Consider the following 26,586-nt stretch of genomic DNA (forward strand, 5'->3'; position numbering starts at 1 on the left):
TTTTAGTACTCTTCCCTTTCCAGGCAGGTGAAGGTGGCTCTCTGTCCACCTATTGCTTAGAGCTATCCAGCCTGCATGGCCCTCTCCAGGTTGATGGGCCCATTCTCCCTGCCCAGAGGAAGGCGGCTGTCCAGAAGAGGCGGTGGTCTTGTTCACTCCCTTGGCAGAGGCAGAATCTCACTTGGTGACTCATTCCAGCATATCCCGCCCATGCTTTTTGGGAAGCTGGCCTCACAGCTAACTCCAGCCCTTCTTGTTCCAGTTTCAGCCCCTTCCACGCAATTCAGTCCTCACTGCCCACAGAGAGCAGAGCCCCTAACCTTGGCCTTTCCAAACCTACGGAGGATCCTCTCGTGCTCCCCATTTAGGCACTATAATCTTCCTCTTGACACTCACCCCCACTGCCTTTCTGTCTCCACTTCAAAGGGCTTTGGAGGAGGGACAGTTTAGCTCTTTTGGCCAGCCCTAGAGCTCCAAAGAGACAAAAGGCTACCCCTGCCTTCTCCATTCACACACAGTACCCTTCCCTGGAAGCTACAGGAAAGGGGGGTGAAGGAGGGGGCGGTGGAAGGAGCCAGCTGACCGGCTGGTCACCATGGAAACCAGGCCTGTTTCCTGAAGATGAGCCTAGCTGGGGTGGGTGGAGGTGGGGAGTGGGGGCACAAAGGGAACCAGAAAACAACAGAGAGAAAGACCAGAGGCCCAGCCTCAGAGAAGACTGGAGCTGAAGAGGCGAGGTCAGGCCCCTAACTATGCTGTGGCCTAAGTCAAAGTCCCCAAGTCACCCTTTCAGATAACACTGCAATGGTCCCTCTCCCCATTTCTGGAGTGTTGGAAAGGATTCCTGTCAAGAGTGCAAGCTCTGGTACTGGGGCCAGTGGGTGACTCAATGCTGACCTCATGTGGCCATAAAAGGGACTGCCACACGCCTGTTATGGCTCAGGGCCAAACACCTGGCTGAGTTGAGTGGGTTTTTCCTTAAATTCAGACTCCGTATGACTAAAAAGGAGGTCCTTGCACACTCCTGAATTCTTACGTCCTTGCAGAGGGCTCAAACACTCCCACCCTATGTGGTTTACATCTTGATAAAGAAAAGAAGGTTTCACTAAAAAATATATAAAAGTTTTGGATTACATCAGAAGCCATCTCTGCACTTTCTATTTTACCTTGAGCAAGTCAACTCACCTCTCTGGGCCTCAGTTTCCCAACATTAAAATGTGGATGATAGTGTCAGATTTTGTATGGGTTTTTTTGGTTTTGTTTTTGTTTTTCGACTGAGTCTCACTCTGTTGTCCAGGCTGGAGAGCAGTGGCACGATCTCAGCTCACTGCAACCTCCACCTCCCAGGTTGAAGTGATTCTCCTACCTCAGCCTCCCAAGTAGCTGGGATTAATTGCAGGCATGTGCCACCAGGCCCAGCTAATTTTTGTATTTTTGGTAGAGACAAGGTTTTGCCATGTTGGCCAGGCCAGTCTCGAACTCCTGACCTCAAATGATCCACCTACCTCAGCCTTCCAAAGTTTATAGGTGTGAATACAGGCATGAGCCACTGTGCTCAGCCAAATTTTGAACCCAGTTGGTCTGGGTCTGGAGTTTATTACTATACTTTTGCTGCAGCCTTTGAGGACTGGAGAGGAACATGTCAGGGGAGGAGATTGAGAACATCTGAAATCATGCTGACCCAAGGGAAGGAGATGCTTCAATTTCCCGGGCCTTTCCCCTCGCAGCTCCTCACTGGGCTTCATGCTCATCACATCCTTCCCACTCTGGTCCTACATGGGGTTGAAGAACAGTGGGCCATATTCTCCCCTCAGCCCTCCCCCAACTCTTCTGTCTCCAATCACCCCCCAGAGACTAGGTCCTCCTCTCCGTATCTCTCTTCCCTTCCCATTCTCAGTTCAAAGGGAACCTTCTTTACCTCTCACCCCACTGAGTAGCTGGCCCCACTGTGTGCCCCCACAACACCCTGTTCTCAGTTCTGTCTTATCCCAACCACTCTGAGCTGTAATTGCCAAGGAGCTTTTTTAGGACCATGGGATTTTTTTTGTTGGTCATAGGGGGGTGGTTATGGGTTATTACTGTGATAGTCAGTTTTGCTTCCAATAGAAAGAACAAAGCCAGACATTACAGGAGACCTTCCATACATGTTTAACAAGTGGGTGCATGATGGATTAATAAAATGAGGTTGCAGGGGAAGGGCAGTGGGAAAACTGGCCTCTCCCCTGCAAAACGTTGCTATCTACACTCATCCACCTTCCTTTCCCCAATGCTGGAGATGGAAATGCTACATGTTTCCTTGGGGATAACCCTGTAAGGGCATTGCTGGCGCTAGGCTGATAGCACTTGGAGTAGTGGGGAGGAACAAGGGAATAAATCATGGGGCATGGGCTTAGGGCTCACTTGTAGTGGGGTTCTCCCACGGCCTTCCTAAGCCCAGGGACAGCGGTTTTCGTACTAAGATTGGGGCTGTGTTAGGGACCTGAGCAGAGTGCAACCAGCATATCTGGGGCCTCCCCAGTCTGACCCCACTTCCTTGACTGCTGGGGTTGACCAGAAACTGTAACTACCCAAGGCCAGGATTTCACCCTTTGAGGAAGAAGAAACCCCATAACCACTTTGCTTTTTAGACAACAGTCTCCATGAGAAGACGCTCTTTCCAAAAAAATTTTTCATGCCCAATTCCATGTGATGTAGGACGTTGACACAGGAGACTGTCTTCGAGGACCCAGAAGAACTGCTCCTTTAAAGATAATGGGAGTCCCCTTTCCCTACCAATACTCCTGGGCACTGATAGGGAAAGATGAGAAAGCAAGAGAAATTGAGATAAATGGGCAAGGGATAGGAAGCAGTGCTTCCGCAACCCATCACCTACATGCCCTCCCTCAAAGATGCCAGCTTGTACAGACAGTTAATAGATATTTCTTTTAAAACAAATGAATGGTCCGGGCCTAGTGGCTCGCAGCCTGTAATCCTAGCACTTTGGGAGTCTGAGGCAGGCAGATTGCTTGAACCCAGGAGTTCGGGACCAGCCTGGGCAACGTGGCAAGACCCCCGTCTCTACTTGTAGTCCTAGTTACCCGGGAGGCTGAGGCAGGAGAACCGCTTGAACCCAGGAGGCGGAGGTTGCAGTGAGCCGAGATCGCATCACTGCACTCCAGCCTGGGCAACAGATCAAGACTTGGTCTCAAAAAAATAAAAAATAAAAATAAAACAAATGAATTAAGAAATAGAAGTGACGGAAACAGTACATGCGTGGAACTAATGAGTGAAGGAGGAAGGGGGAAACGGTGAATGAATGAATGAGTGAATGAATCAACGAAGGAGTGCGTCAAGGCCCGGGAACCACAGACTCCAAGCCTACGCACAGCCCGGGAAGGGGGATTCCGGAGGGGCGGGGCCTCTTTCCGGAAGCGCCCGCCGGGGGCGGGGAGGGGGCGGGGCCACCCGGCTTGCAGCGACCCTGTTGGTCCGGAGGGGCGGGGCGAGGAGGAGGACCCGCTTGGGCGGTTCGGCTGCCCACAGTAACCGCTGGGTGGACCCGGCCAGCGCTCCGAACCTTGTCCTCGTTGTGCGCCGGCCCCTCGGAGCCCCACAGCCCGGGAAGGAGGCCTCCGCGGGCCGGGCGCCCGCTCTGCCAAGCGGACCCGCAACCCGGAAAGGCGGCGCGGCAGAGCCCGTAGCCGGATCCTGCTTAGACCGGGCCCCCGCGGGCCAGCGCCGCGGGCATGTCGGAGGCGCGGAAGGGGCCGGACGAGGCGGACGAGAGCCAGTACGACTCTGGCATTGAGTCTCTGCGCTCTCTGCGCTCCCTACCCGAGCCGACCTCGGCTCCCGCCTCCGGGCCCTCGGACGGCAGCCCCCAGCCCTGCACCCACCCTCCGGGGCCCGCCAAGGAACCACAGCAGAAGGAAGACGCGGATGGGGAGCGGGCTGATTCCACCTATGGCTCCTCCTCGCTCACCGAGAGCCTGTCCTTGCTGGGGGGTCCCGAGGCTGAGGACCCGGCCCCACGCCCGCCACTCCCCCACGTGGGGGCGCTGAGCCCTCAGCAGCTGGAAGCACTCACTTACATCTCCGAGGACGGAGACACGTGAGTATGGGGGCTAGGCTGAAGCGGGATGCTAACTCTGGGCCTGCCCAAGAGCCGCAACAGGCCGGGCACCCCTACTCCCCCGTGAGGATCCTTCAAGTCCCCATTCACTGTTCCAAACTCCAGACTTAACTCTCAGCCAACTTTTGAGGTCCAGCCAGGCCATGGCATCATCTCTGTTCTCCCATTTCGGGGTGGGCAGAGCTGGCAGGACCCTTAACTCAGGGACCCCAGCCAGCATCTTGGAAATCTACCAATAATCCACCCTTAGGAAGAGAAAATTCCCCTGACCGAGTCCAGTTTTTTTGTTTCTTCTTGCTGGGGAAGGGGACATCCTTATTTGCTCAATATCTGGGATTCCCAGTTCCTGACCTCAGAATGCTCTGTCTCCAGGAGCAACAGGTGCCAGTTACCGGTTGCCAGTAGGGGCCAGGAAGCTAGGCGTGGGGGTGCCACCAGGGTGTAGGATTGGGGCTGGTCCTCAGGAGGAGGGGGTGAGCCAGGCTGGGGCACTCTTGCCCCAGCAGACAGATAGGCGGCTGGCTGCCCCAGCTTACTTCCTCCTCTGCTAAGAAAGGGGAAGTGAGGGCTAGAGTCAGCGTCCCTGATATCCTCTACCTCCAGAGACCCCAAGTCCCACTAACTGTTGTGTCTTACTCCCTCACTTAACCCTTCCTCCTTCAGACCCAGGTGGAGTTTTGTGGGAGTGGGCCAGAGGGCAGTTGAAGTAAAAGGCAGTTGTGTGTGATGGGTTGGCCAACTGAGGATTTAGCCCCCCAGGAAGAAGAAAACATTGACACAGGAGGGAAAGGTTGGGATCTGGGGATGAGAAATAGAGTTGGGGAGGGCTAGAATCCCTGATCAAGGGTGCTCATATAAATAGGAGTAGGGGAGGCAGGAGGTGGCTGTCCTAACCTGCTTTTTGGAGATGCAGGGTCCCAATCCTGGGTGGCCATTGATAAAGATAGCTGGTGCACACAGTGGGTGGGAGAGGAGTGACCCAGTCCTTTCTGTACTCTGCCTGGATCACCAGCCCTCAGGTCCAGAACCCCAAGGTTTTGGGGGCTGCATGCAAGATACCTCTGATGACCTTTGATCCAAGGAGAGGGAACTTTTGACACTGCCGTCTTTTGTTAGCCTCTCAGCCCCAGCCTTTTCCATCTCTAGTTAGAAGCAGGTGTTGTGTCCAGACTGGGTGTGTGTGTGGAGGGGAGAAGTGTCCGGGCTTCCCAGCGAGTCCCCAGAGAGGAGGGGCACTTTCCTCCCTCCGTTGGAGGTGTCTGGGCTGTGGGAGGTATGGAAGTGGGAAGAGGAAGTGGGAGGAGGGGATACTGGGGAAGAGAGGGAGGTGGCTGCAAGAATGTGACCCAGAGAGCAGGCCCTGGCCGAGGGGATTTCCAGAGCAGTTCCTCCCTCCCTCCGTCACTCTCCTGGGCCTCTCCTGCTGCCTGCCACCGAAGCCTGCCGCCCTCCTGCCCAAGCAGTCCCCTCCCCAGTCCAGACGGGCCTTTTAGCCAAGCTACCCCCCTCACTCATGCCCCAAGGCAGCTGTCCCGGCCTAGACCCTCCAGCACTGGCTTTCATTTTCCCCACCTGACGTGGGGAAACCCCGAGACTGGAACTTCCCCTCCCAACTGCCCCCATTACCCCTAGATTAAGGTTCTTGGCCCCCTCAACAAATACATTTTCTGCACTACAAAGACCTCCTCTTGGAGGTGCACACAGGAATGGATGGCCTCTGTTAGGCCCGACCTGGTCTGTGCTATCTGAGAGGTGTCTCTTGACTCCCAGGGAAGGGCAGCAGGACAGGATGCTGCACTGTCTCCTTGCTCCTCTTCCAAGAGTTTCTGTGTCTCTCCCTTGGAATGTGTTAACATTGAGTTGCTTGGGGGTATGGGGTGACCCTGCATCTGTCTCCTTTCCTGTGAGCTGAGGTAGTGGGGTGCTCGGCCTGGAAACCCCCTCTGGACTACTTCGGCAGCTTTCAATTTGGCTTTGAGCTGCAGCTGGCCGGGCAGAGCCCTGAGGGCAAAGAGGAGTGGGTGTGGGCAGGCTGGACAGGAAGGCCCTTGTCCTCTCAGCACCCTGCCCACATGCCCACCCAGCCAAGGCCCTCCTGAAGGCCAGCAGTGGGAACTTGGAGCTCCAACCCCTAGGATCCTGGCTTCCCACACCAACCCTCACTTCCTGGCCCACACTCTCACTTCCTGAACCTACCCTATGGGTAGCTAGTTAAAGTTTGATGTGTTCCTTCTAACCCCAAGACCCCAACCCACTCCCTCTGGCCTGGGCCCTAACGCTAAGCCCCGCCTCTGCTCCCCTAGGCTGGTCCACCTGGCAGTGATTCACGAGGCCCCAGCGGTGCTGCTCTGTTGCCTGGCTTTGCTGCCCCAGGAGGTCCTGGACATTCAAAATAACCTTTACCAGGTTGGTGGCGAGAGAGGGTTGTGCCTAGATACCTGTTTGTGCCCTGGCAGCCATCCCCAGCAGGCACACCAGTCCAAAGGCTGCTCACTTAGGAAACCAAATGCCAGACACAGCTAGAAACTGAGGAGACAGACACAAGTAAGACATGGCCTCTGCGCTGAGGTGCTTGCAGCCTGGGCTGGGGGACTCATATCACCAGCTAAATACACAGCCTGGTGACAAGAGTTGTGATAGAGACACATACCAGCTGCTATAGGGTCCAGGGTTTGTGTGCAGCAGCCAGGGAAGGCTTACAGAGGAGATGACATCTGAATGGAGCCTTAACAGAGAGTTTTGCCAGGGAGAGACTGCCTGGTGCCTCTCTTTCCTCCTGCAGCCTACCCTCTGGGGGTAACAGAGGTCTCCCCATGGGGTGAGGGGCTAGACTCTGCCCCCACATGTCCTTTCTCCAGGGCCTAAGGTGACTTACAAGAAAAGCAGGGAGCTACTTTCTTCACCTTTCTTCCAGAATTGGGGTCACAAGAGCTTAGTGGGGGAGGGGGTGACAGGAGAAGGGCTTGGTAGTATTTCCTTGGAAGAACAGGCTATGGCCTCAATAAGCTACTTTCAAAGAAGATGCTGGCAGCTGGTGATTCTTGAGCCCAAGCATGTTCCCAGAGGTGGGAGCATGCTGCAGTGGCCCCATGACCCTCTGTTTGTGCCTCCAGACAGCACTCCATCTGGCTGTACATCTGGACCAACCGGGTGCAGTTCGGGCACTGGTGCTAAAGGGGGCCAGCCGGGCACTACAGGACCGGCATGGTGACACAGCCCTTCATGTGGCCTGCCAGCGCCAGCACCTGGCCTGTGCCCGCTGCCTGCTGGAGGGGCGGCCAGAGCCAGGCAGAGGAACATCTCACTCTCTGGACCTCCAGCTGCAAAACTGGCAAGGTGTGGACAGTCTTAAGGGCCTGTGGGATGAGGAGGGCATAGGAGATAGGGACCCCACTCTTGGGGAAGGGAGGGTCCCAGCTTGTCCATTGGTGCCCCTCCCACTCTAAGCACATAGATATTCCGTACATCTTTGCTAAATGAATGAATGGATGATTTGATTTTGAATTTACCCAGTACCTACTGTGTGCTGAGCAGAAAACTAAATCTTGCCCTTAAGATACTTAGTTTAAGGGCCGGGTACGGTGTCTCACGCCTGTAATCCCAGCACTTTGGGAAGCCAAGGCAGGTGGATCACGAGGTCAGGAGATCGAGACCATCCCAGCTAACATGGTGAAACCCCGTCTCTACTAATAATACAAAAAATTAGCCGGATGTGGTGATGGGCACCTGTAGTCCCAGCTACTCGGGAGGCTGAGGCAGGAGAATGGCGTGAACCCGGGAGGCGGAGCTTGCAGTGAGCCAAGATTGGGCCACTGCACTGCAGCCTGGGCGACAGAGAGAGACTCCATCTCAAAAAAAAAAAAAAAAGATAGTTAGCTTAATAGAGATTAGATGACCTGATTCATTCATTCAACAGAAATGTACTGAGGGTTTTCTATGTGCCAGACTTTATCTTGGGAGCTACACCTGCATCTGGGTGCAAAATAGAGAAAGGTTGAGATGAGCAATAAATATAAGAAGTGAACTGTGTAATATCATAAAAGGAAGTAAGTGCTGTAGTAAAAAGTAGAGCAGAAGGCCGGGCGCGGTGGCTCAAGCCTGTAATCCCAGCACTTTGGGAGGCCGAGACGGGCGGATCACGAGGTCAGGAGATCGAGACCATCCTGGCTAACACAATGAAACCCCGTCTCCACTAAAAATACAAAAAAAAAAATTAGCCGGGCGTGGTGGCGGCGCCTGTAGTCCCAGCTACTCGGGAGGCTGAGGCAGGAGAATGGCGGGAACCCGGGAGGCGGAGCTTGCAGTGAGCCGAGATCGCGCCACTGCACTCCAGCCTGGGCGACAGAGCGAGACTCCGCCTCAAAAAAAAAAAAAAAAAAAAAAAAAAAAAAAAAAAAAAAAGTAGAGCAGAGTGAGAGGAAGGAATGTGGGGAGTAGGAGAGTTGATATGATTGTTAAATAGGGTGGCCCGGGAAGGCCTCATGGAGCCAGTGACATCTGAATAGGGCCTTGAAGGAGGTGAAGAATGTAAATTTGAATCGAAATCTCTATTACTAAGCAAGGGTCAGGAGTGTCCAGACCAGAAAGGAGAGCAAAAAGGCCAGGGGAGCACAGAAGGAAGTGGCCACTGAGAAAGGGCTGGGGTCATGAGGATCTTAGGTGGCTTTTCAGAAAAGGTGGCTTTCTGGGCTTGAAGGCAGGTTGTGTGTGTGTGTGTGTGTGTGTGTTGTGATATGTGTATAGGAGGAGGGTGTTCTTTGGGGGTGTCACTCAGCAGCCTGACCCCTGAAGCATGAAAGTTTCAATAACATGACTCTGAAAAGGTGGAAACTTTGAGTTCCTTTCCCCTTAGACTTTTGAGGGGGTTTTGGGGTTTGCATTTTAACAGTCTTGTGATTAGAGACATTGAGTGGGCAGTGAGTCCCTTGGGGCTGAGTGATAGGGAGGTCCCAGAAGAGAGGGAGTTGGTGGATGCAGATGAGCAGCCCTCACCCTCACCCCATCCCAGGTCTGGCTTGTCTCCACATTGCCACCCTTCAGAAGAACCAACCACTCATGGAACTGCTGCTTCAGAATGGAGCTGACATTGACGTGCAGGTGAGGCAGCCAGCAAAGCACTGCCCAGCCCAGGGCCTGCCCCCACCTGACACAGCCCCAAGCCCCTGCCCAGCAGTCAGAAGTGGTGGCATTCACCTCCTTATCCAGAGCCCAGGCCCAGCACACTGCCTCTGAGGGCCTTGGCTGACATCCTTATTCCTTCCCAGGAGGGCACCAGTGGGAAGACAGCGCTGCACCTGGCTGTGGAAACCCAAGAGCGGGGCCTGGTACAGTTCCTGCTCCAGGCTGGTGCCCAGGTAGATGCCCGCATGCTGAACGGGTGCACACCCCTGCACCTGGCAGCTGGCCGGGGCCTCATGGGCATCTCATCCACTCTGTGCAAGGCGGGTGCTGACTCCCTGCTGCGGAACGTGGAGGATGAGACGCCCCAGGACCTCACTGAGGAAGTAAGAGGCATATGCTTTGCTCTCCAGGGCCTCACACACCCACAGCAGAGAGAGGTTCTGTCATTAGCTGAAAGGGCCAGGGAGCCAGGAGTCCTGGGGTATAACCAGGACTCTATCACTGACCAACTATGGGAACTTGAGCCTGTTTCCTTAGTTGGTCAGGACCAGGGAGCCAAATTTGGACCCCTACAGGGAGCCTGCAGTTAAAGTGAATCAGTGAAGTTGGCCAGGTATGAGACCATGGTGTAATGAGGCCTGTAAGAACCCAGAGAGCCATCCCTGAGGGTCTCTGCACTCAGCTTCAGCACAGGCTTACAGAGCAGGAGTATGGGCCAGTTTTTCCTGGTCTTGGAATTTTTTGGGAGGTGAAACCCAGATTTTCTGTACAGTCTTTCCTATTCTTAAATGTGCAGTGTAAAAAAAGAAACCTAAATGTTCTATGAGTACCCAGCACCCCCTCCACCACCCCCCAACAACAACAAACAACTCCAGGTCCATGGGCTGGATCACCTCTAAGGTCCCTCCTAAGTTGGATATTCTGGCATTATCTTAGAAAAGGAAGGCTTGCCTAAGTCCTCAGGGCTCTGCCAAGCCCAGAGGGGCCACTATTTTGAGGATTTGTATGAAGATTTGTTCCCTGATGGTCTTCAACTGTCATTTGGTGGGGAGGGAGTGGCCCAACAGGTTTCCCTGGGTCCCCTTTCCCAAGTTGCCTTTTCCCGTGTCCTCTGATCTTGCTTGTCTCCATTCTCCTTCTCAGTCCCTTGTCCTTTTGCCCTTTGATGACCTGAAGATCTCAGGGAAACTGCTGCTGTGTACCGACTGAATCCAGGCAGAGTCTGGGATCCTCGGGGCTCCATCTCTTTCCATTTGGAAGCCGGAGTCATAACTGCTGCAGTTTGGGCCCAGGCTGTGTGTTCTTCTGGTGCCCTAGGGACTGCTGTGGCCAGAGCCTGGGGCCAGCCAGTACAGTCCTGAGCTGAGGAGGAGGGACTGCAAGTGAGAGACAGCCAGTCTGGAAGGAAGAGCTTTCCAGGTGGACAGGGATTCTTGGAAGATCCCCAAAGTCCCAGGTATCCTGGGTGAAGCCTGTTTGCGTCTCTTGAAAATGGCAGGTGCTCTTGTGTGTACCCATGTTGGGTCAGGCTGAAACTGCCAACCAGTGGGAAACATGGACTCTCCTGAGTGAGAAGAGACTGAAATAGGAGCAAGCAGAACCCTGAGGGGTGTCCCATCTTATTGCTGTTGAGGACCCTTAAACACTGCTGTTTAAAGACTTCACAGGGAAGGTTCTGAACTGAGCCACTGGGGAAGGAACTTTCAGTAACATGACACTAAAATGGCAAGAGATGTTAAAAAAAGCTTTTCCCTTCTAGAGCTGTTTTGCGCGCATGCATGTCTGTGCATTGGGGCTTTTTAGACAGGCCTGCCCTGTGGCTTTGTCGTGGAGGTAGAGAGAAGGAAATTGTGCCCTGAGCACGGTAGGACCTTGCTGGGTGGGGTCAGAGGCCAGTAGTCCCCAGGCCTTTCTCTGTGTCCAGCACAGACCCTGTCCTTGCTGTGGAAATGATGAGGGATAGAAGGAGAGGAGGAAGAATGAGAGGACACAGGCCCTGGAGCCCTCACCACTGCCCTGGGGACTGCCATCTGGAGGAGCCTGGCGACAAGGGTAACCCAGGGAGGCTGGGCACAAGGGAGCTGAGTCCACGTTTTTCCTCCCATTCCTCACCTTCGAGGGCCCTGCTAGGTCAGCCCTATGCTGGCATGAAGAGCATGGGGCAATAAACCAGCACAGTCGCTGACCACTCATCCAGTGAGGGAGACAGCCGTTAAAAGCATAAACATCCAAATAAAGATGTCCTTACAAGTTGCAGTGGGTGCTATGAAGGGAAAAGAATAATGGGAAGGAAAAGGATGGAGTCGGTAGAGGGTTATGCTTTTTGTGGTCCGGGAACCCCGCCTGAGGAGTATCATCTCAACTGGGATGTAAGGATGAGTAAAGGGATGGGGGCAGAGCATTTGGGGGAAGGCCTGTGAATTAGAGGAAATGAGAGCAAGCCAGCGGGGCTTCACAGCGGGTGAGTGAGTGGGCGAGGAACGCTGGCGAGGCCATGTAGAGCCTCGAAAGTCATGGGAAGTGGGGGGACAGAATTACTACCCAGCCAACAAAGGAAAGAGACACCTTCGTTCTGTCAGAAAACGGGGAAACCAACACAGAGGAGGGGCTTGGGATGCAGAGCTTCACTGTCCTGTCTGCAAGATGGCAATGGTCACCATGACCTCTGGGACGCTTATGAAGGCCAAAGGCGATGACGAAGCACAGGGGAGGCGCCGGGCGGGCGCATCTTCAGGGCTGGCGCTCCCCGCGCCCAGGGGCAGCCCAGCTCCCCGGAACCCGAGCCGCGTCTGCCTCCGGGCCGCGCGGGGGCGCTGTGGCCCGGCGGCGGCCCGGGGCGCTGCGTGGTCGCGGCAGGGGCGGAGGGGACCGCGGGGAGGGAGGCGGGAAGAGCGCGGCACTTCCGCTGGCCGCTGGCTCGCTGGCCGCTCCTGGAGGCGGCGGCGGGAGCGGAGGGAGCGTAGGGGGTGCGCGGCCCGGGGACTCGCATTCCCCGGTCCCCCTCCACCCCACGCGGCCTGGACCATGGACGCCAGGTGGGGGCTAGGGCAGCGGTGAGCTCACGTGACCGAGCCCCCGGGCCACGTGACTGCCGCACATCTGCACGGGGGGCCGGGTGGGGTCCCGGCTGCTCGGCCGTCGGCCAGCATAGGAGCCAGTGGGGATAGGGGGTGCGGCTTGGTTTTGTGCTCCTTGGGGAGCGCTTCGGGCGGAGGGGCAGGGTACCCTGACGCCCCGGGAACGTGGAGGGGAGGGTGGGGGAAGGGGCGCTGCGTCTGGCCTGAGCAGCGGGCTAGCGCTGGAGGGAACAGAGGAGACCTGTGTGGCTAGAGGGGCGGATCCGCCCCCGGGGAGGGAGGAAGCCCTGCCGGGCCAGCGCCGGCGTCCCCTCGCCCCCCCTCGGGAGGAAGCCCTGCCGGGCCAGCGCCGGCGTCCCCTCGCCCCCCCTCGAGAGAGAGAGAGAGAGAGAGAGAGAGACAGAGAGACTCTTTGTCCGGGCCGGAGCTGCAGCGGAGGGGGCGGGGAGACTCCGGGCACTACTCCAGTGTAGTCCCCTCTGGAGAGCGGGGGGGATAACTGCGCCCTAATGCTTATGTCCGCTTTCCTTACAGGTGGTGGGCAGTGGTGGTGCTGGCTGCGTTCCCCTCCCTAGGGGCGGGTGGGGAGACTCCCGAAGCCCCTCCGGAGTCATGGACCCAGCTATGGTTCTTCCGATTTTTGGTGAATGCTGCTGGCTATGCCAGCTTTATGGTACCTGGGTACCTCCTGGTGCAGTACTTCAGGCGGAAGAACTACCTGGAGACCGGTGTGTGAAGAAAGGGCGGGGAAGTGAGCTAGGTCGGGAAGGAGGGTATTTGGCCAGCAGTCCAAACGGGATATGACTTGGAGAGGGCGGGAGGACGGTAGGCCGGACAGTAGGGCAGGCTGGCTGCTCTGGGGAAGAGGAAGTGCCACGGAGATTTGGGGCTTGACTTTGTGTGCTTTCTTCAGGTAGGGGCCTCTGCTTTCCCCTGGTGAAAGCTTGCGTCTTTGGCAATGAGCCCAAGGCCTCTGATGAGGTTCCCCTGGCGCCCCGAACAGAGGCGGCAGAGACCACCCCGATGTGGCAGGCCCTGAAGCTGCTCTTCTGTGCCACAGGACTCCAGGTGGGTAGGTGGGCTCAGGCTCTCTTCCTGGGTTGGATGCCGGTGGGCAGGGATTCTGCGAAGGTTTCCATTTTACCAGTCCCAGGGCTTTGCTAGTTGGCGTGTTTTGTGTCCTGCTCCCAGAGGCACACTGCACCTCCATCTTGGAGGTGTTTGGGGGAAATGCTCTTTTCTTTCCTCTTCTCTCCAGCACTGGTACTGAAAGTTCATACTGTTGTTTCGAGATGTCTGGTGCAGAAGACTTGCCCTATTCTCTGTGATTTCTACTGTGCCGTTATTATACTTCCTTCCTGCACTGGTGTCTCACATACTGTAAACCCACTGATAAAATTGTGGGGGAGCCATTCAGCCTTCCCCCAGTACTGCATGTGAGAGAGTGCTAAGATGCGGCCCCATGGCATTTTGCAGTGGGTACTAGTTCTACCTTGAATACCATGTTGAACTACAGATACCCAATTCTGAGAGTTCTTGCCTCCCTGAATTGGTTTTTCACACACAGTTGATTCCCTACAAGGTGAATCCAGACTTGGGAGAAGAAACTTCTACAGAGGAACCAAAAAGTGTATATTTTCCTTTGAATCACTTAGGCATCATCCTGAAGAAGAGGGAGAAGTCAATTTTTGTCTACCTTTTCATTATCTTGCTTATTGTCTCCTTTGCCTCTACCTTCCCCAACAGGTATCTTACCTGACTTGGGGTGTGCTGCAGGAAAGAGTGATGACCCGTAGCTATGGGGCCACAGCCACATCACCGGGTGAGCGCTTTACAGACTCGCAGTTCCTGGTGCTAATGAACCGAGTGCTGGCACTGATTGTGGCTGGCCTCTCCTGTGTCCTCTGCAAGCAGCCGCGGCATGGGGCACCCATGTATCGGTACTCCTTTGCGAGTCTGTCCAATGTGCTTAGCAGCTGGTGCCAATACGAAGCTCTTAAGTTCGTCAGCTTCCCCACCCAGGTGCTGGCCAAGGCCTCTAAGGTGATCCCTGTCATGCTGATGGGAAAGCTTGTGTCTCGGCGCAGCTACGAACACTGGGAGTACCTGACAGCCACCCTCATCTCCATCGGGGTCAGCATGTTTCTGCTATCCAGCGGACCAGAGCCCCGCAGCTCTCCGGCCACCACACTCTCAGGCCTCATCTTACTGGCAGGTTATATTGCTTTTGACAGCTTCACTTCAAACTGGCAGGATGCCCTATTTGCCTATAAGATGTCATCGGTGCAGATGATGTTTGGGGTCAATTTCTTCTCCTGCCTCTTCACAGTAGGCTCACTGCTAGAACAGGGGGCCCTCCTGGAGGGAACCCGCTTCATGGGGCGACACAGTGAGTTTGCTGCCCATGCCCTGCTACTCTCCATCTGCTCTGCATGTGGCCAGCTCTTCATCTTTTACACCATTGGGCAGTTCGGGGCTGCTGTCTTCACCATCATCATGACCCTCCGCCAGGCCTTTGCCATCCTTCTTTCCTGCCTTCTCTATGGCCACACTGTCACTGTGGTGGGAGGGCTGGGAGTGGCTGTGGTCTTTGCTGCCCTCCTACTCAGAGTCTACGCACGGGGCCGTCTAAAGCAACGGGGAAAGAAGGCTGTGCCTGTTGAGTCTCCTGTGCAGAAGGTTTGAGGGTGGAGAGGGCCTGAGGGGTGAAGTGAAATAGTCTTCTCACCATTTTCTCCTACTGTAACCCGAGGGAGCTGGCTCAAAGGGCAAAATGCAGGTGTTTTCTCAGTATCATAGACTCTGCAGCAGGGGGTGGGGAGCCCAGGAGGCAGCCTTCCCTTTTGCCTTAAGTCACCCATCTTCCAGCAGGCAGTTTATTCTGAGCCCCAGGGTAGAGATAGTCCTCAGTGAGGGGGAGTTTGGGGTCAAGAGGGCATAGGTAGGTTCCACAGTTCCCCCTCCCAGAAGTTTCCTTAAGTCTTGCCTAGCTGTGCTCTGCTGCCTTCCAGACTCCCCTCTGCAAATACCTGCATTTCTTACCCTGGTGAGAAAAGCACAAGCAGTGTAGGCTCCAATGCTGCTTTCCCAGGAGGGTGAAGTGAAGATGGTGCTGTGTTGTGGAAAGGGGATGCAGATCCCTGCCCAGCACCACCACCTCCTATGCTCCTGGATCCCTAGGCTCTACTCCATGAGCCTGTTGTAGGTTTTGGTACTTCAGAAATGTAACTTTTTGCTCTTATAATTTTATTTTATTAAATTAAATTACTGTAATGGACTTGGTCCTGTGTTTTGGTTGACTGAAAAGGCATTATTATATGGTAGTTTTTCAGAAAAACTGCCTTTAGCTTCAGTGTGTGTACTCTTAAGACTCACTGGTATTCTGTATCTTAGCTACAAAACCAGCTTAACTTGCTGTGCTCATGAAAACAGCAAGAGCTGGGGGGATAGAGAAGCTAGGGAAGAATTAACATCCACTTCACAAGGGAGAGCAAAAGTGTATAAAAACGGCATATTCTTTATTTTGCATACTTTAATTTCAGAACAAAATGAAGAAAATAAAATAAACCACAACACACAACATCCAATCCTGCTGTCAGAGTAGAGAGGGAATGGGGCTTGACACCCTTGGTTTCCTGCCTTCAACACAAGGACAGGAGAGGAAAAACAACACTAGACATCAGCAGGGGGAGCCAGGTGGGACAGGGGCACTTGAGGCTGCAGTGGGAGCCACGGGGACACTATACAAGGGCACAAGTTTTCCAACTATGAACTTCTAACCTAATCGACTTCTTCCATGCGAGACGCATCCTCATCGCCCTCAAGAGGGGGAATCTCATCAGGAACTGCAGCACTGGGTTCTTCTGCTGCCACTTCATCTTCATCAATACCTAAAGTAAAATTAAGCCATGTAAGACTTGATTAAATAGCATTAAGTCAAATTCAGACAGGAGCCTAGTTGCACAAACTCCTTGCCACATCAAGTACCAAAGCTGCTTACCTAGACCTAGCTTGATCATGCGGTAGATGCGGTTGGAGTGGGTCTGGGGATCCTCAAGGGAAAAGCCTGAAGAGAGCAGGGCGGTTTCAAACAGCAGCACCACCAGGTCCTTAACTGCCTTATCATTCTTGTCGGCCTCAGCCTTCTGCCGCAGAGTCTCCACAATGGGGTGGTCAGGGTTGATCTCCAGGTGCTTTTTGGCCATCATATAGCCCATGGTGGAGTTGTCCCGAAGTGCCTGGGCTTTCATGATCCGCTCCATATTGGCTGTCCAGCCATAGGTGCTGGTCACAATGCAGCAGGGTGAAGACACAAGCCTATTGGAGATTGTCACCTGTGGACAATCACAAAAGCCTTAGATTTGCATTAGATCAGTGACCACTTTGAAAGAGAAAACGGACACTGTCAAGCCTGTAATTCCAGCAGGGGGAGGAGGAGGAAGTGGGGCCGATCACTTGAGTTTGAGACCAACCTGGCAAAACCCTCTCTCTACAAAATATACAAAAAATCAACCGGGTGTGGTGGCACATGTCTGTAATCCCAGCCACTCAGGAGACTTGAATTTGCAGTGAACTGAGATCAGGTCAAAAAAAGAAGAAAATGATATTTTATCTACTCTCACAAGTTAACTGAAGCAATGCCTAATCTGTGCCAAATTTTACTAAAATAGCCTTAAACCTGGCTAAGGAAGAGAACAAGAGGCAAGAAGGCTCCAAACAGTAAATAGGGTGCCTCAAGCCACTAATTGTGTAGAAACATGATTGTGAGAGAGCCCACCTCAAAGGTATGTTACAAAATATATCCTAGCTCCAGAATGGCTTACCTTCTCAACCTTCTTATCTAAGATTTCTTTCATGAGCTTGCAAAGGTTCTCAAACTTTGCCTTGCTCTCTTCCATCTTCTTCTTCTCCTCCTCATCCTCAGGCAGCTCCAGACCCTCCTTGGTAACTGAGACCAGGCTCTTCCCATCAAACTCCTTGAGCTGCTGCACACAGTACTCGTCAATGGGCTCGGTCATATATACCACCTCGAAGCCCCGTTTCCGCACTCGCTCCACAAAAGCTGAGTTGGCCACCTGCTCTTTGCTCTCACCTGTAGGGTAAATAAATGGACTCAGTGACTAAAATGCCTCATACTTCCAGTTCCTAGGTAGCCCTGAAATGTGCTCCCCACTCCTCCAAAAAGGCTTCCATCAGAACCAACGCACCAGTGATGTAATAGATGGACTTCTGTGTCTCCTTCATGCGAGAAACATACTCTGACAGAGATGTCATCTCATCTCCAGACTGGGAGGTGTGATAGCGCAGCAGCTCAGACAGGCGGCGGCGGTTAGTGGAGTCCTCGTGGATTCCAAGCTTGAAGGGTGGGAAGAGAAAAAACAATCCAACTTAACTACAATTCACTTTCTATGTGAATGGAAAAATTTGTTAGTAATTACTAAGAAAGTGGTAAAGGGAATAAGCATTTGCCTCTTTACCTTGAGATTTTTAGAGAATGCCTCATAGAATTTCTTGTAATTCTCCTTGTCTTCTGCCAGCTCAGAGAAGAGCTCAAGACACTTCTTAACAATGTTTTTACGAATGACTTTCAAGATTTTGCTCTGCTGGAGCATTTCTCGGGAGATGTTCAGGGGCAGATCCTCAGAGTCAACCACACCACGAATAAAATCTGCCATCAACCAGGATAAGAAAGCCCAGTAAAAATAGCTAGACCAGAGCTGGTACCCAGATTCAAACAGAAGGCTCTAATAGCCTCCTGAACCCTTATACTTACTATGCATTGCAGAAAATCCTTAACCTAGGATATTCTGGCAGAATGCCGAAAACCTCCCAAGACTTTACCCAACTAAATTAGGCCAAGGAGATACTCACTGAGATACTCTGGTATTAACTCATCACAGCTGTCCATGATGAACACACGACGGACATAGAGTTTGATGTTGTTCTTTTTCTTCTTGTTCTCAAAAAGGTCAAAGGGAGCCCGACGAGGAATGAATAGCAATGCCCTGAATTCCAACTGACCTTCTACAGAAAAATGCTGAAAAAAAACAAAAAATAAGCAAGTGATACATTTCAAAAGAGGGCCTTTTAGCCCCAACACCAAATTACCTAAAAATGGAATAATGATCCTCCCCATAAGCCTAACGGATAGAGCGCACACACAGGCAGTTCCCGAGAAAACTGAGCCTTAATACCCTCAACGATCTAGACGAATACTAGCTGTATATAGAAAACAGTCGGCTCTGATCAGAACCCTGGATGTGTAAGGCTGCCAATAGACATTACCCAGATTTCCTTTAGAGAAAGTGAGGTCATTAGGAAGGATGGCACTTCACTATGACCGGGTAATCAGTAAGTGAAAATACATGGCTCTCACATTTCTGTTATCAGCTGGACACGTTCCATGTGTCTATTACCTGCCAACACTCTTCCACTTATTCCTCTCCATATTTGCATGTTGACCCAACATGCAAAGGCTTCTCACCTTGACTGCCAAGTGGTCTTCCCAGTCATTGGTGAGGCTCTTATAGAATTCTCCATACTCCTCTTGGGTGATGTCATCAGGGTTTCTGGTCCAAATAGGCTTGGTCTTGTTTAGCTCTTCCTGATCAATGTATTTCTCTTTGATCTTCTTAGTTTTCTTCTTCTTATCCTTACCACTGTCATCCTCCTCATCTGAACCCACATCTTCGATCTTGGGCTTTTCTTCATCATCTTTATCTTCCTCTTCTTTCTCACCTTTCTCTTCCTCTGCCTCATCATCACTAATTTCCTTCTCTCGCTCCTTCTCCAACTAAGTAAGAAAAACAGAAATTAGCCTTGGAGTACAAAACACCAGGAAAAGCAGAAGCCAGGGACCACGAGATTCTCCAGAACAGGAAACATCCTGCACGCTAACTGTAAAAGGTTTAAAAGTCCATACTCACATAAAGGGTGATAGGATAGCCTATGAACTGAGAGTGCTTCTTCACTACTTCTTTGACCCGCCTCTCTTCCAAGTACTCTGTCTGATCTTCTTTAAGATGGAGGATCACTTTGGTACCTCTGCCAATGGGCTCACCTAGAAGAGTCAATCATAAGCGTGTAACAGGGCGAAAGTATATGCAGTTGAGACTTCACCAAATTAATCAAGTATTAGCGGAACTGCTATGAAGAACTGCTTGACAGGATGCTCAAAATTTCTGCTACTGGTGAGCCCACAAAACTCTAACCCAGCTACCTTGTAACAGAAAAGCTAACTTACCATGGTCAGCCCGCACAGTGAAGGAACCTCCAGCAGAAGACTCCCAAGCATACTGTTCATCATCATTGTGCTTTGTGATCACAACCACTTTCTCTGCCACCAGGTAGGCAGAATAAAAGCCAACACCAAACTGTCCAATCATGGAGATGTCTGCACCAGCCTGCCAACAAGTTTTTGTAAAGTCAAACACAAAATTTAAAGCAGCAAAAAAAATAAAGAACACTGATGAATATGAATGGTGTATGCCTACAGAACTGCAGTACCTGAAGAGCCTCCATGAATGCTTTAGTACCAGACTTGGCAATGGTTCCCAAATTATTTATGAGATCAGCTTTGGTCATCCCAATGCCTGTGTCTACCAAAGTCAAGGTACGTTCCTGAGGGTTGGGGATGATGTCAATTTTCAGCTCTTTACCACTGTCCAACTTCGAAGGGTCTGTTAAGCTCTCATAGCGAATCTTGTCCAAGGCCTGAAACGAATACAAACAGCAACTTACTTTTGCTCTCTCCGAGACAGGCAATTGCTCTGTTGCCCAAGCTACAGTGCAGTAGTAGCAAGGATGACAGCTCACTGCAGCCTTGACCTCCCTGGTTCAAGCCATCCTCCACCCCAGCCTCCCAAGTAGCTGGGACTACAGGCACATGCCACTGTGCTCAACTAATATTTAATTTTTTGCAGAGACAAGGTCTGGCTGTTGCCCAGGCTGCCCTCGAAATCCTAGGCTCAAGTGATCCTCCTGCCTTGGCGTTACAGGTGTGAGTCAACACGCTCAGTCACTTTTGCTTTCTTAAAGCCCGTGTCTTCAAAGAAAATCTTGGTTTACCTCTCTCAGCCTCAAATCTGATTGCCCCTTATCTTGAGGCTTTAGAACTACAGTTAGTTACATGAGCCCACTTTTTCTGGACATAGTCACTTCCCTTTCAAGTTCAAGATGGCCAGAGGGTAAGACAAATCTTTTTGGAATAGTTGCAAGTTTACCCCCTTCAATAGTAGTCCCCAACAAAGGCCAAACCACTCCTTTCCTCTCTACGAAGAGTGTCAAAAAAATAAACACACCAAATACAGAAACCACAGCACTTACATCAGAAGCATTAGAGATCAACTCCCGAAGGAAAATCTCCTTGTTGGAATAGAAGGTATTGATGATGAGAGACATGAGTTGGGCAATTTCTGCCTGAAAGGCAAAAGTCTCCACCTCCTCCTCTCCATGGTGCACTTCCTCAGGCATCTAAAATAAAAATGATCATTAATTACAAAACATGAAGGCCTCACATTTTAAAATCCTAAAGGTCATCTCATTTGTTAGGACCTTAAGAGTTGAGACTGGTTTGACCTGAGTACTATCCCTTCCGAAAAGACCGAAAAAGCATTCTCTTAAAAGATCTCAGGCTACACACTAAGTGGGAAGCCTGAAAATTCAGAAGGAAAAAGAAAATAAGCTGAATGTTCTTCAACCAAATGTCACAGAACCCAGCTACTTAGAGTGGTGACCAGCAGTCTCAGCGTCATCCGGTAGTATGGCAGAAACTCATAATGCTGGTCCAACCCAGGTATCCAGAGATCCCAGATAATCCTTACACAAATTTAAATGTGAAAATCGCTACCTACAGTTCTTCATTTGGAGATCAAAGTAACTAGTTTGGCACTAACTTTAAACTGCTCCCCCTGAGATGTCTTCCAAAGACCAGCCCAAGGGCGGGACACTCCTACCCCACACTGCAGGGAGGAATAACCTGGGATCCAGAGGATACCCACCCGAGGGGCAATTAAATCCGGACAAAGAATCGATAAGCCAAAAGCTCCACTACGACCCCTTCACAGGACAAAATTACAGAACAGGCCCAAACCCAACACAAGGAAGATGGTGGCCGTAACCACCAGGCCGACACTCGTCACTGCCGGACATGCGTCGGCAGGGACCACGCGAGGAGGGGGCGCCGCCGTGCACCCTCCTTCGCCTCAGCATCCGGGCACTGGGGCGGGGCGCCAGAATCCAGAAGCTTCCAGAACAATCTCAGCTCTAGAAGACAGGCGGAGGAGGGAGCCCATGAATCTTCCAGAACCTGCCCCCCTCCCCAACCCTCCTCCACCGGGACTGCAAGAAAGATCTGGAAGGAGGGAGTATGGGGTGCTGGAGACCGAAAGCGCTCCTCCCACACCATGAACCCTCACAGAAACAAAGCACCCAAGGCGGCTTTAACAACGCGTCCGATAAGAGAGGTGGCAAAGCCAGTCCCACAGGGCCGTGCTGAGTCACCCGAGCAGGCACCCCCGCCATCCTGCGGTCCCCCTCCGACGCCCTATAGCCGCGTCCGGAAGTGGAGGGGCAAAAATGGCAGCGTCCCGGGCCGCGCGGCCACCACGTGCAGCTGCCCGCCGCGCACTGCCCCAGCCCCACAGCCCACCTCGCTACGGCTAGGAGAAGCCAAGAGAAAGCCCCACCGCCCAAGCACACTAGAGAAAACCGAGGAAAACTCAAGAGCCCTCACCTACCACTACCCTCACCCTATAAAAATCCAGGGCGTTATCCACAAGCCACCCCGGTATCTAGGCTCCCTAAAGGACAGAAAAAAACAAGAGCAACACGAAAGAGCACTAAAGAAGCCTAACGAAGAATTCAGCCTTACCTTGAAAAGAAAAGGCTTACACGTATTAGAGAAGAACGTGGGCTTGCTTTCTGATGACTACCAGGCACAAAACGCTGCGCCGGAGTGACTAGAGAGAGCTACTGCGTGCCCCAAGTCTCCCTATATAAGGCGAAGCACAGAACAGCCGCCCTCCCGTGGATCCCTCCGCCTTAAAGGAGCATGCTTGTCAAGTCCGCACCTGCCGCCACCAGCCCACCTTGACGTCATGGTCCGAAAAAAGGAGGGGGCGGGGAAGAACCCAAGCAACGGATCCACCCACACGTTTGCTTGTGATCACAGCCCCATATCTTCATGTCTAGGACCTGACCCTATCAAGAGCTGGGATAAGGAGTGCTCATTTGGCATATACGGTGTCTCTACGGGCGAGGAATCCATTGACCTCCCTAAAAACCTGTGAGGCAGGAGTCCCCACACCCAAGGACAGAGCCCGGGGGAAACACCTAAAAAGAGCCGAGGCAGCTAACCACTCCGACCGCTGCTCCCATACCCAATCTTCTTCCTAGCATATGCCCTACACATTTCGCATCCCGACAGAGGGACTGGCATTCGGGACCCGACCTTGGGTAGCCCCAGATCCTGACTCTCCCAGGAGCAGAGGAAGGGCGGAGGGTTCGCAGTGTGGGGTATCTCAGCGTGGGGGGAGGGCGCCGGCCGGGGCCGGCGGGACTCTTTGCCGGCATGCGGCGGAAGGCGCGGCGGCGCTGCGGCTTTCCAGCAGTTTCCAGGCCTGTCTCGGCGGTCCCGCCCCCGCCCGCCCCCTCCCCGCGGGGCTCCGCCTCTCCGGCTGCGGCCAGAGCAGGGTTTTTGCAGCGACCCCACCCGGGGACCGGCTCTGACCTGTCGGAGACGACGCGAGTACTAGCCCAATCCTCAGGGATGGGATGGAGCGTTGGGGAGGGATCGGCTGACCCCTCCTTCCCCGCGTCAATCACACAACACCCAAGCACCTGGGGCGACTCTGCGGGCGTACCGTTTTGCACTCTGAGACTGGAGTCGCTACGGGAGGGACCCCCTCCAGCCCCTGCGGCCGCCACGTACACGGAGCACGGGGACATGCGCCCTCCCTACGCAGGCACGTCAAGCCCTTTCTCAAGCTGGTTCGCTTTTTTTCTCCCACTTCCCTCCTGCAGCTATTTGGACGTGGGAAGGAGGGAGTCTCTAGGAGCCACTGCAGGGCAACAGGAGCTCTTGGAGGCCGCGTGAAGACGCCGGCCAGAGAGCGGCTGGCCAAGTTGTTCCCCTTCAGCCTTGGCACCAGAACCCCTAGGCCATACCCCTGGTCAGTGAACTGCGGCCGCCGTCTCTGGCCTGTCTCCGCCCTTTTGCCTGCCCTCCAGTCGGCAAGCTGTCCTTGCCTTTCCAAGGCGTCATCCGAAAGCCTGCTGGACCCACAGCCCCTCCAGGAGAGAATAGCCGCTCCCTGCTCTGTGCCCTGTAGATGTCCATCTAGTCCCCTTCCTGGCCCACCCCTAGGATGCTTGGGAAGAGTTTCCCCACAGCCACCCACGTCGTCCTCCCTCACCAGCCCTGTTGTTACCCAGTCTACATTCGTTAACAAGCTTTGTTCATGTGTTGAATACCAAAGAAAAAGGACGTCCCTTGCTTTCCTCTTCCTTGTCCCTGTCAACTTCTCCATGCCTGCCATCATCATCCCGATTTTATATCCTTTCTCCCTTTCATTATGGTCTGCAAAAAGCCTATGGCTGGGAGAAGTCTATAAGAAGGGGCATTGGGTGCTCTATTCCTGACCAAAACCGCAAACCAGAGGGAGCGTGATCCCTTAACATACCCTCTCCTTCTAAGCAGAGGGACCTACGTCATTAAAAATCTGCTCCCCAGTTCACAGAGAGCATTCACAAACTCTCACTGTCCTGTGAGCGGATGAAAGCCAGTGTGTACATTATATCAACAGGGAAGTGGCTTTAGTGACTCCCAGGGTCCCTCTACTCAGAGCCCTTGCTACGCTGGCTCCCTTTCTGCTCCAGAAATGGAGCAGGGATGTGATCTCACCCCTAGGACCCAAATCCAAAGCAGGAATCACTCCTGTGGATGGGCTTACCCTGAGCTGGATCCTTTCAGTGTCAAGACTCAGCTGCTTCCTGAAGACTTTCTAAATGGGAAAATCTCAAATCTTACACCAGCATAGAAATTCCACTTTCTCTGCTGGGCGCAGTGGCTCATACCTGTAATCCCAACACTTTGGGAGGCTGAGGTGGGTGGGTCACCCGAGGTCAGTAGTTCGCAACCAGCTTGGCCAACATGGTGAAACCTCCTCTCTACTAAAAATTAGCTGGGCGTGGTGGCGCTTGCCTGTAATCCCAGCTACTTGGGAGGCTGAGGCAGGAAAATCGCTTGAACTCGGGAGGCAGAGGTTTCAGTGAACCAAGACCACGCCATTGCACTCCACCCTGGGCAACAAAAGAGAAACTCCGTCTCAAAAAAAAAAAAAAAAAAAGGGCCGGGTGCGGTGGCTCATGCCTGTAATTCCAGCACTTTGGGAGGCCGAGGCCAGCGGATCACGAGGTCAGGAGTTCAAGACGAGCCTGGCCACTATGGTGAAACCTGTCTTTACTAAAAATACAAAAATTAGCCGGGCATGGTAGCGCCCGCCTGTAGTCCCAGCTACTTGGGAGGCTGAGGCAGGAGAATCGCTTGAACCCGGGCAGCAGAGGTTGCAGTGAGCCGAGATCACACCGCTGCACTCCAGCCTAGGTGGCACAGTGAGACTCCGTCTCAAAAAAAAAAAAAAAAAGAAATTACACTTTCTCTTCCAGGAAGCCTTTCAGGACACCGCCTACCTGTGTCCACAAGCTCCATCCTTGGAGATCCTGGGGATGCAGAGGTGCATACACAGGACTGGGAGCCCTCAACACACTGAAGGCTACAGCAGGCCAAGTGTGAACCATAGGAGGATGGGAGAAGCAGCAGAGGCCCTCAGCTCAGCTTGGGAAAGGGAGCAGTCTTAGGACCATGGCTAGCCAGGCCATGACATGGAAAGCATGGAAAGGCACAGAGCCCCACTAGAGGAACTATAGCTCAGGAACCCCAAAGGGAAGCACAAGGAGTTGAAAGTAGCCCTGCAGATGGGGGTTAGGTCGGAGAGGGCTGCAAATGCCACTGATAAGAAGTTCTGACCTTAAGGGTGAGAGAAGTGAAGGTTATTAAAGACAGGCTTAAAACTACATCTTCCAGACTGGGCACAGGTGGCTCATGCCTGTAATCCCAGACTTTTGGGAGGCCAAGGTGGGTGGATCACCTGAGGTCAATAGTTTGAGACCAGCCTGACTAACATGGAGAAACCCCGTCTCTACTAAAAATACAAAATTAGCCGGGTATGGTGGCACACGCCTGTAATCCCAGCTACTCAGTAGGCTGAGGCACGAGAATCGCTTGAACCCAGGAGGCAGAGATTCCAGTGAGCCATGATTGCGCCATTGCACTCCAGCCTGGGCAACAAGAGGGAGACTCTGTCTCAAAAAAAAAAAAAACAAAAAAAAACAACTATGTCTTCCGAAGCCTTATTCCCAGCAGCACTTGGAACCACCAATGTTCCCAAGATCCCTTTTATTCCTCCATGAAACCTCCTAGGCCCAGCCCAACCTTCTGCTGTTGGAGGGTGGCCAGCTAAAGTAGGAATTAACAACCCAAGGCCTGCAGCTGGTGTGCCTGCTGTTTGTTTTTTGAATGGCCTGTGGGCCAAGAATGGTTTTTACACTTTTTTTTTTTTTTTTTTTTGAGACGGAGTCTTGCTCAGTCGCCTAGGCTGGAGTGCAGTGGCGCGATCTCGGCTTACTGCAAGCTCCGCCTCCCGGGTTCACGCCATTCTCCTGCCTCAGCCTCCCGAGTAGCTGGGACTACAGGCGCCCGCCACCTCGCCCAGCTAATTTTTTTTTGTATTTTTAGTAGAGACGGGGTTTCACCATGTTAGCCAGGATGGTCTCAATCTCCTGACCTCGTGATCCACCCGTCTTGGCCTCCCAAAGTGCTGGAATTACAGGCGTGAGCCACTGCGCCCAGCTGGTTTTTACACTTTTTAATGGTTGAAAAAAAAATCAAAAGAAAGTTATTATTTTGACATGGGAAAATTATATGAAATTTGAATTTCTGTTTTCACGAAGTTTTTTTTTATTGTTGTTTTTTGGTTTTTGGGACAGAGTCTCACTCTTATCACTCAGGCTGGAGTGCAGTGGCAGGATCTCAGCTTACTGTGACCTCCACTTCCCAGGTTCAAGCGATTCTCCTGCCTGAGCCTCCCAAGTAGCTGGGATTACAGGCGCCCACCACCACACCCGGCTAATTTTTGCATTTTTAGTAGAGACGGGGTTTCACCATGTTGACCAGGCTGGTTTCGAACTCCTGACCTCAGGTGATCTGCCTGCCTCAGC

At 52.9% G+C, this 26,586-nt stretch overlaps 3 protein-coding genes across 6 annotated transcripts; 2 read left to right on the top strand and 1 right to left on the bottom strand.

Annotated features, from left to right (window-relative positions):
- Positions 1-3,475: 3,475 nt before the first annotated feature.
- On the top strand, positions 3,476-10,990 carry LOC105489540 (NFKB inhibitor epsilon). 2 transcript variants are annotated; one of them, XM_071096984.1, is made up of 7 exons: positions 4,101-4,901; positions 5,258-5,384; positions 6,415-6,517; positions 7,225-7,447; positions 9,120-9,208; positions 9,376-9,615; positions 10,376-10,990. In XM_071096984.1, exons 1-7 carry the CDS (start codon positions 4,838-4,840, stop codon positions 10,439-10,441), a joined length of 912 nt encoding a protein of 303 aa, XP_070953085.1. In that variant the 5' UTR covers positions 4,101-4,837; the 3' UTR covers positions 10,442-10,990. The 2 variants fall into 2 exon arrangements, with proteins under 2 accessions (XP_070953084.1, XP_070953085.1); XM_071096983.1 differs by lacking the exons at positions 4,101-4,901; positions 5,258-5,384 and adding an exon at positions 3,476-4,090.
- A 1,131-nt stretch (positions 10,991-12,121) lies between these two features.
- On the top strand, positions 12,122-15,582 carry LOC105489541 (solute carrier family 35 member B2). The gene is made up of 4 exons (XM_011754379.3): positions 12,122-12,267; positions 12,844-13,037; positions 13,223-13,377; positions 14,056-15,582. The coding sequence occupies exons 1-4, from the start codon at positions 12,257-12,259 to the stop codon at positions 14,992-14,994; spliced, it is 1,299 nt and encodes a 432-aa protein (XP_011752681.1). The 5' UTR covers positions 12,122-12,256; the 3' UTR covers positions 14,995-15,582.
- Positions 15,583-15,806: 224 nt separating this feature from the next.
- On the bottom strand, positions 15,807-23,189 carry LOC105489542 (heat shock protein 90 alpha family class B member 1). Of its 3 annotated transcripts, none has more exons than XM_011754383.2 (12): positions 23,039-23,189; positions 20,635-20,781; positions 19,816-20,022; positions 19,553-19,712; positions 19,236-19,369; positions 18,794-19,102; positions 18,181-18,346; positions 17,787-17,977; positions 17,517-17,664; positions 17,133-17,401; positions 16,310-16,643; positions 15,807-16,199 (listed from the first exon to the last, which is right to left on the bottom strand). In XM_011754383.2, exons 2-12 carry the CDS (start codon positions 20,779-20,781, stop codon positions 16,090-16,092), a joined length of 2,175 nt encoding a protein of 724 aa, XP_011752685.2. In that variant the 5' UTR covers positions 23,039-23,189; the 3' UTR covers positions 15,807-16,089. The 3 variants fall into 3 exon arrangements, with proteins under 3 accessions (XP_011752685.2, XP_011752683.2, XP_011752686.2); XM_011754381.3 differs by lacking the exon at positions 23,039-23,189 and adding an exon at positions 22,181-22,336; XM_011754384.2 differs by lacking the exon at positions 23,039-23,189 and adding an exon at positions 21,309-21,451.
- Between the last annotated feature and the right edge of the window lie 3,397 nt (positions 23,190-26,586).

The sequence above is a fragment of the Macaca nemestrina genome, chromosome 5 (genome assembly GCF_043159975.1).
Source record: "Macaca nemestrina isolate mMacNem1 chromosome 5, mMacNem.hap1, whole genome shotgun sequence".
In the NCBI taxonomy this organism is placed as follows: domain Eukaryota; kingdom Metazoa; phylum Chordata; class Mammalia; order Primates; family Cercopithecidae; genus Macaca; species Macaca nemestrina.

Bases quoted from the DNA above. Each gene is read 5' to 3' on its own strand.
- LOC105489540 (XM_071096983.1), top strand. From the start codon at position 3,726: ATGTCGGAGGCGCGGAAGGGGCCGGACGAGGCGGACGAGAGCCAGTAC. The intron at 9,209-9,375 runs GTGAGGCAGCCA...ATTCCTTCCCAG, and splicing joins GAGCTGACATTGACGTGCAG to GAGGGCACCAGTGGGAAGAC. The intron at 9,616-10,375 runs GTAAGAGGCATA...TCTCCTTCTCAG, and splicing joins CCCAGGACCTCACTGAGGAA to TCCCTTGTCCTTTTGCCCTT.
- LOC105489541 (XM_011754379.3), top strand. The intron at 13,038-13,222 runs GTGTGTGAAGAA...TGCTTTCTTCAG, and splicing joins GAAGAACTACCTGGAGACCG to GTAGGGGCCTCTGCTTTCCC. The intron at 13,378-14,055 runs GTGGGTAGGTGG...CTTCCCCAACAG, and splicing joins TCTGTGCCACAGGACTCCAG to GTATCTTACCTGACTTGGGG.
- LOC105489542 (XM_011754383.2), bottom strand. From the start codon at position 20,781: ATGCCTGAGGAAGTGCACCATGGAGAGGAGGAGGTGGAGACTTTTGCC. The intron at 17,978-18,180 runs GTGAGTATCTCC...GGTTGATGGCAG, and splicing joins GTTAATACCAGAGTATCTCA to ATTTTATTCGTGGTGTGGTT. The intron at 16,644-17,132 runs GTAAGCCATTCT...GATTGTCCACAG, and splicing joins TAGATAAGAAGGTTGAGAAG to GTGACAATCTCCAATAGGCT.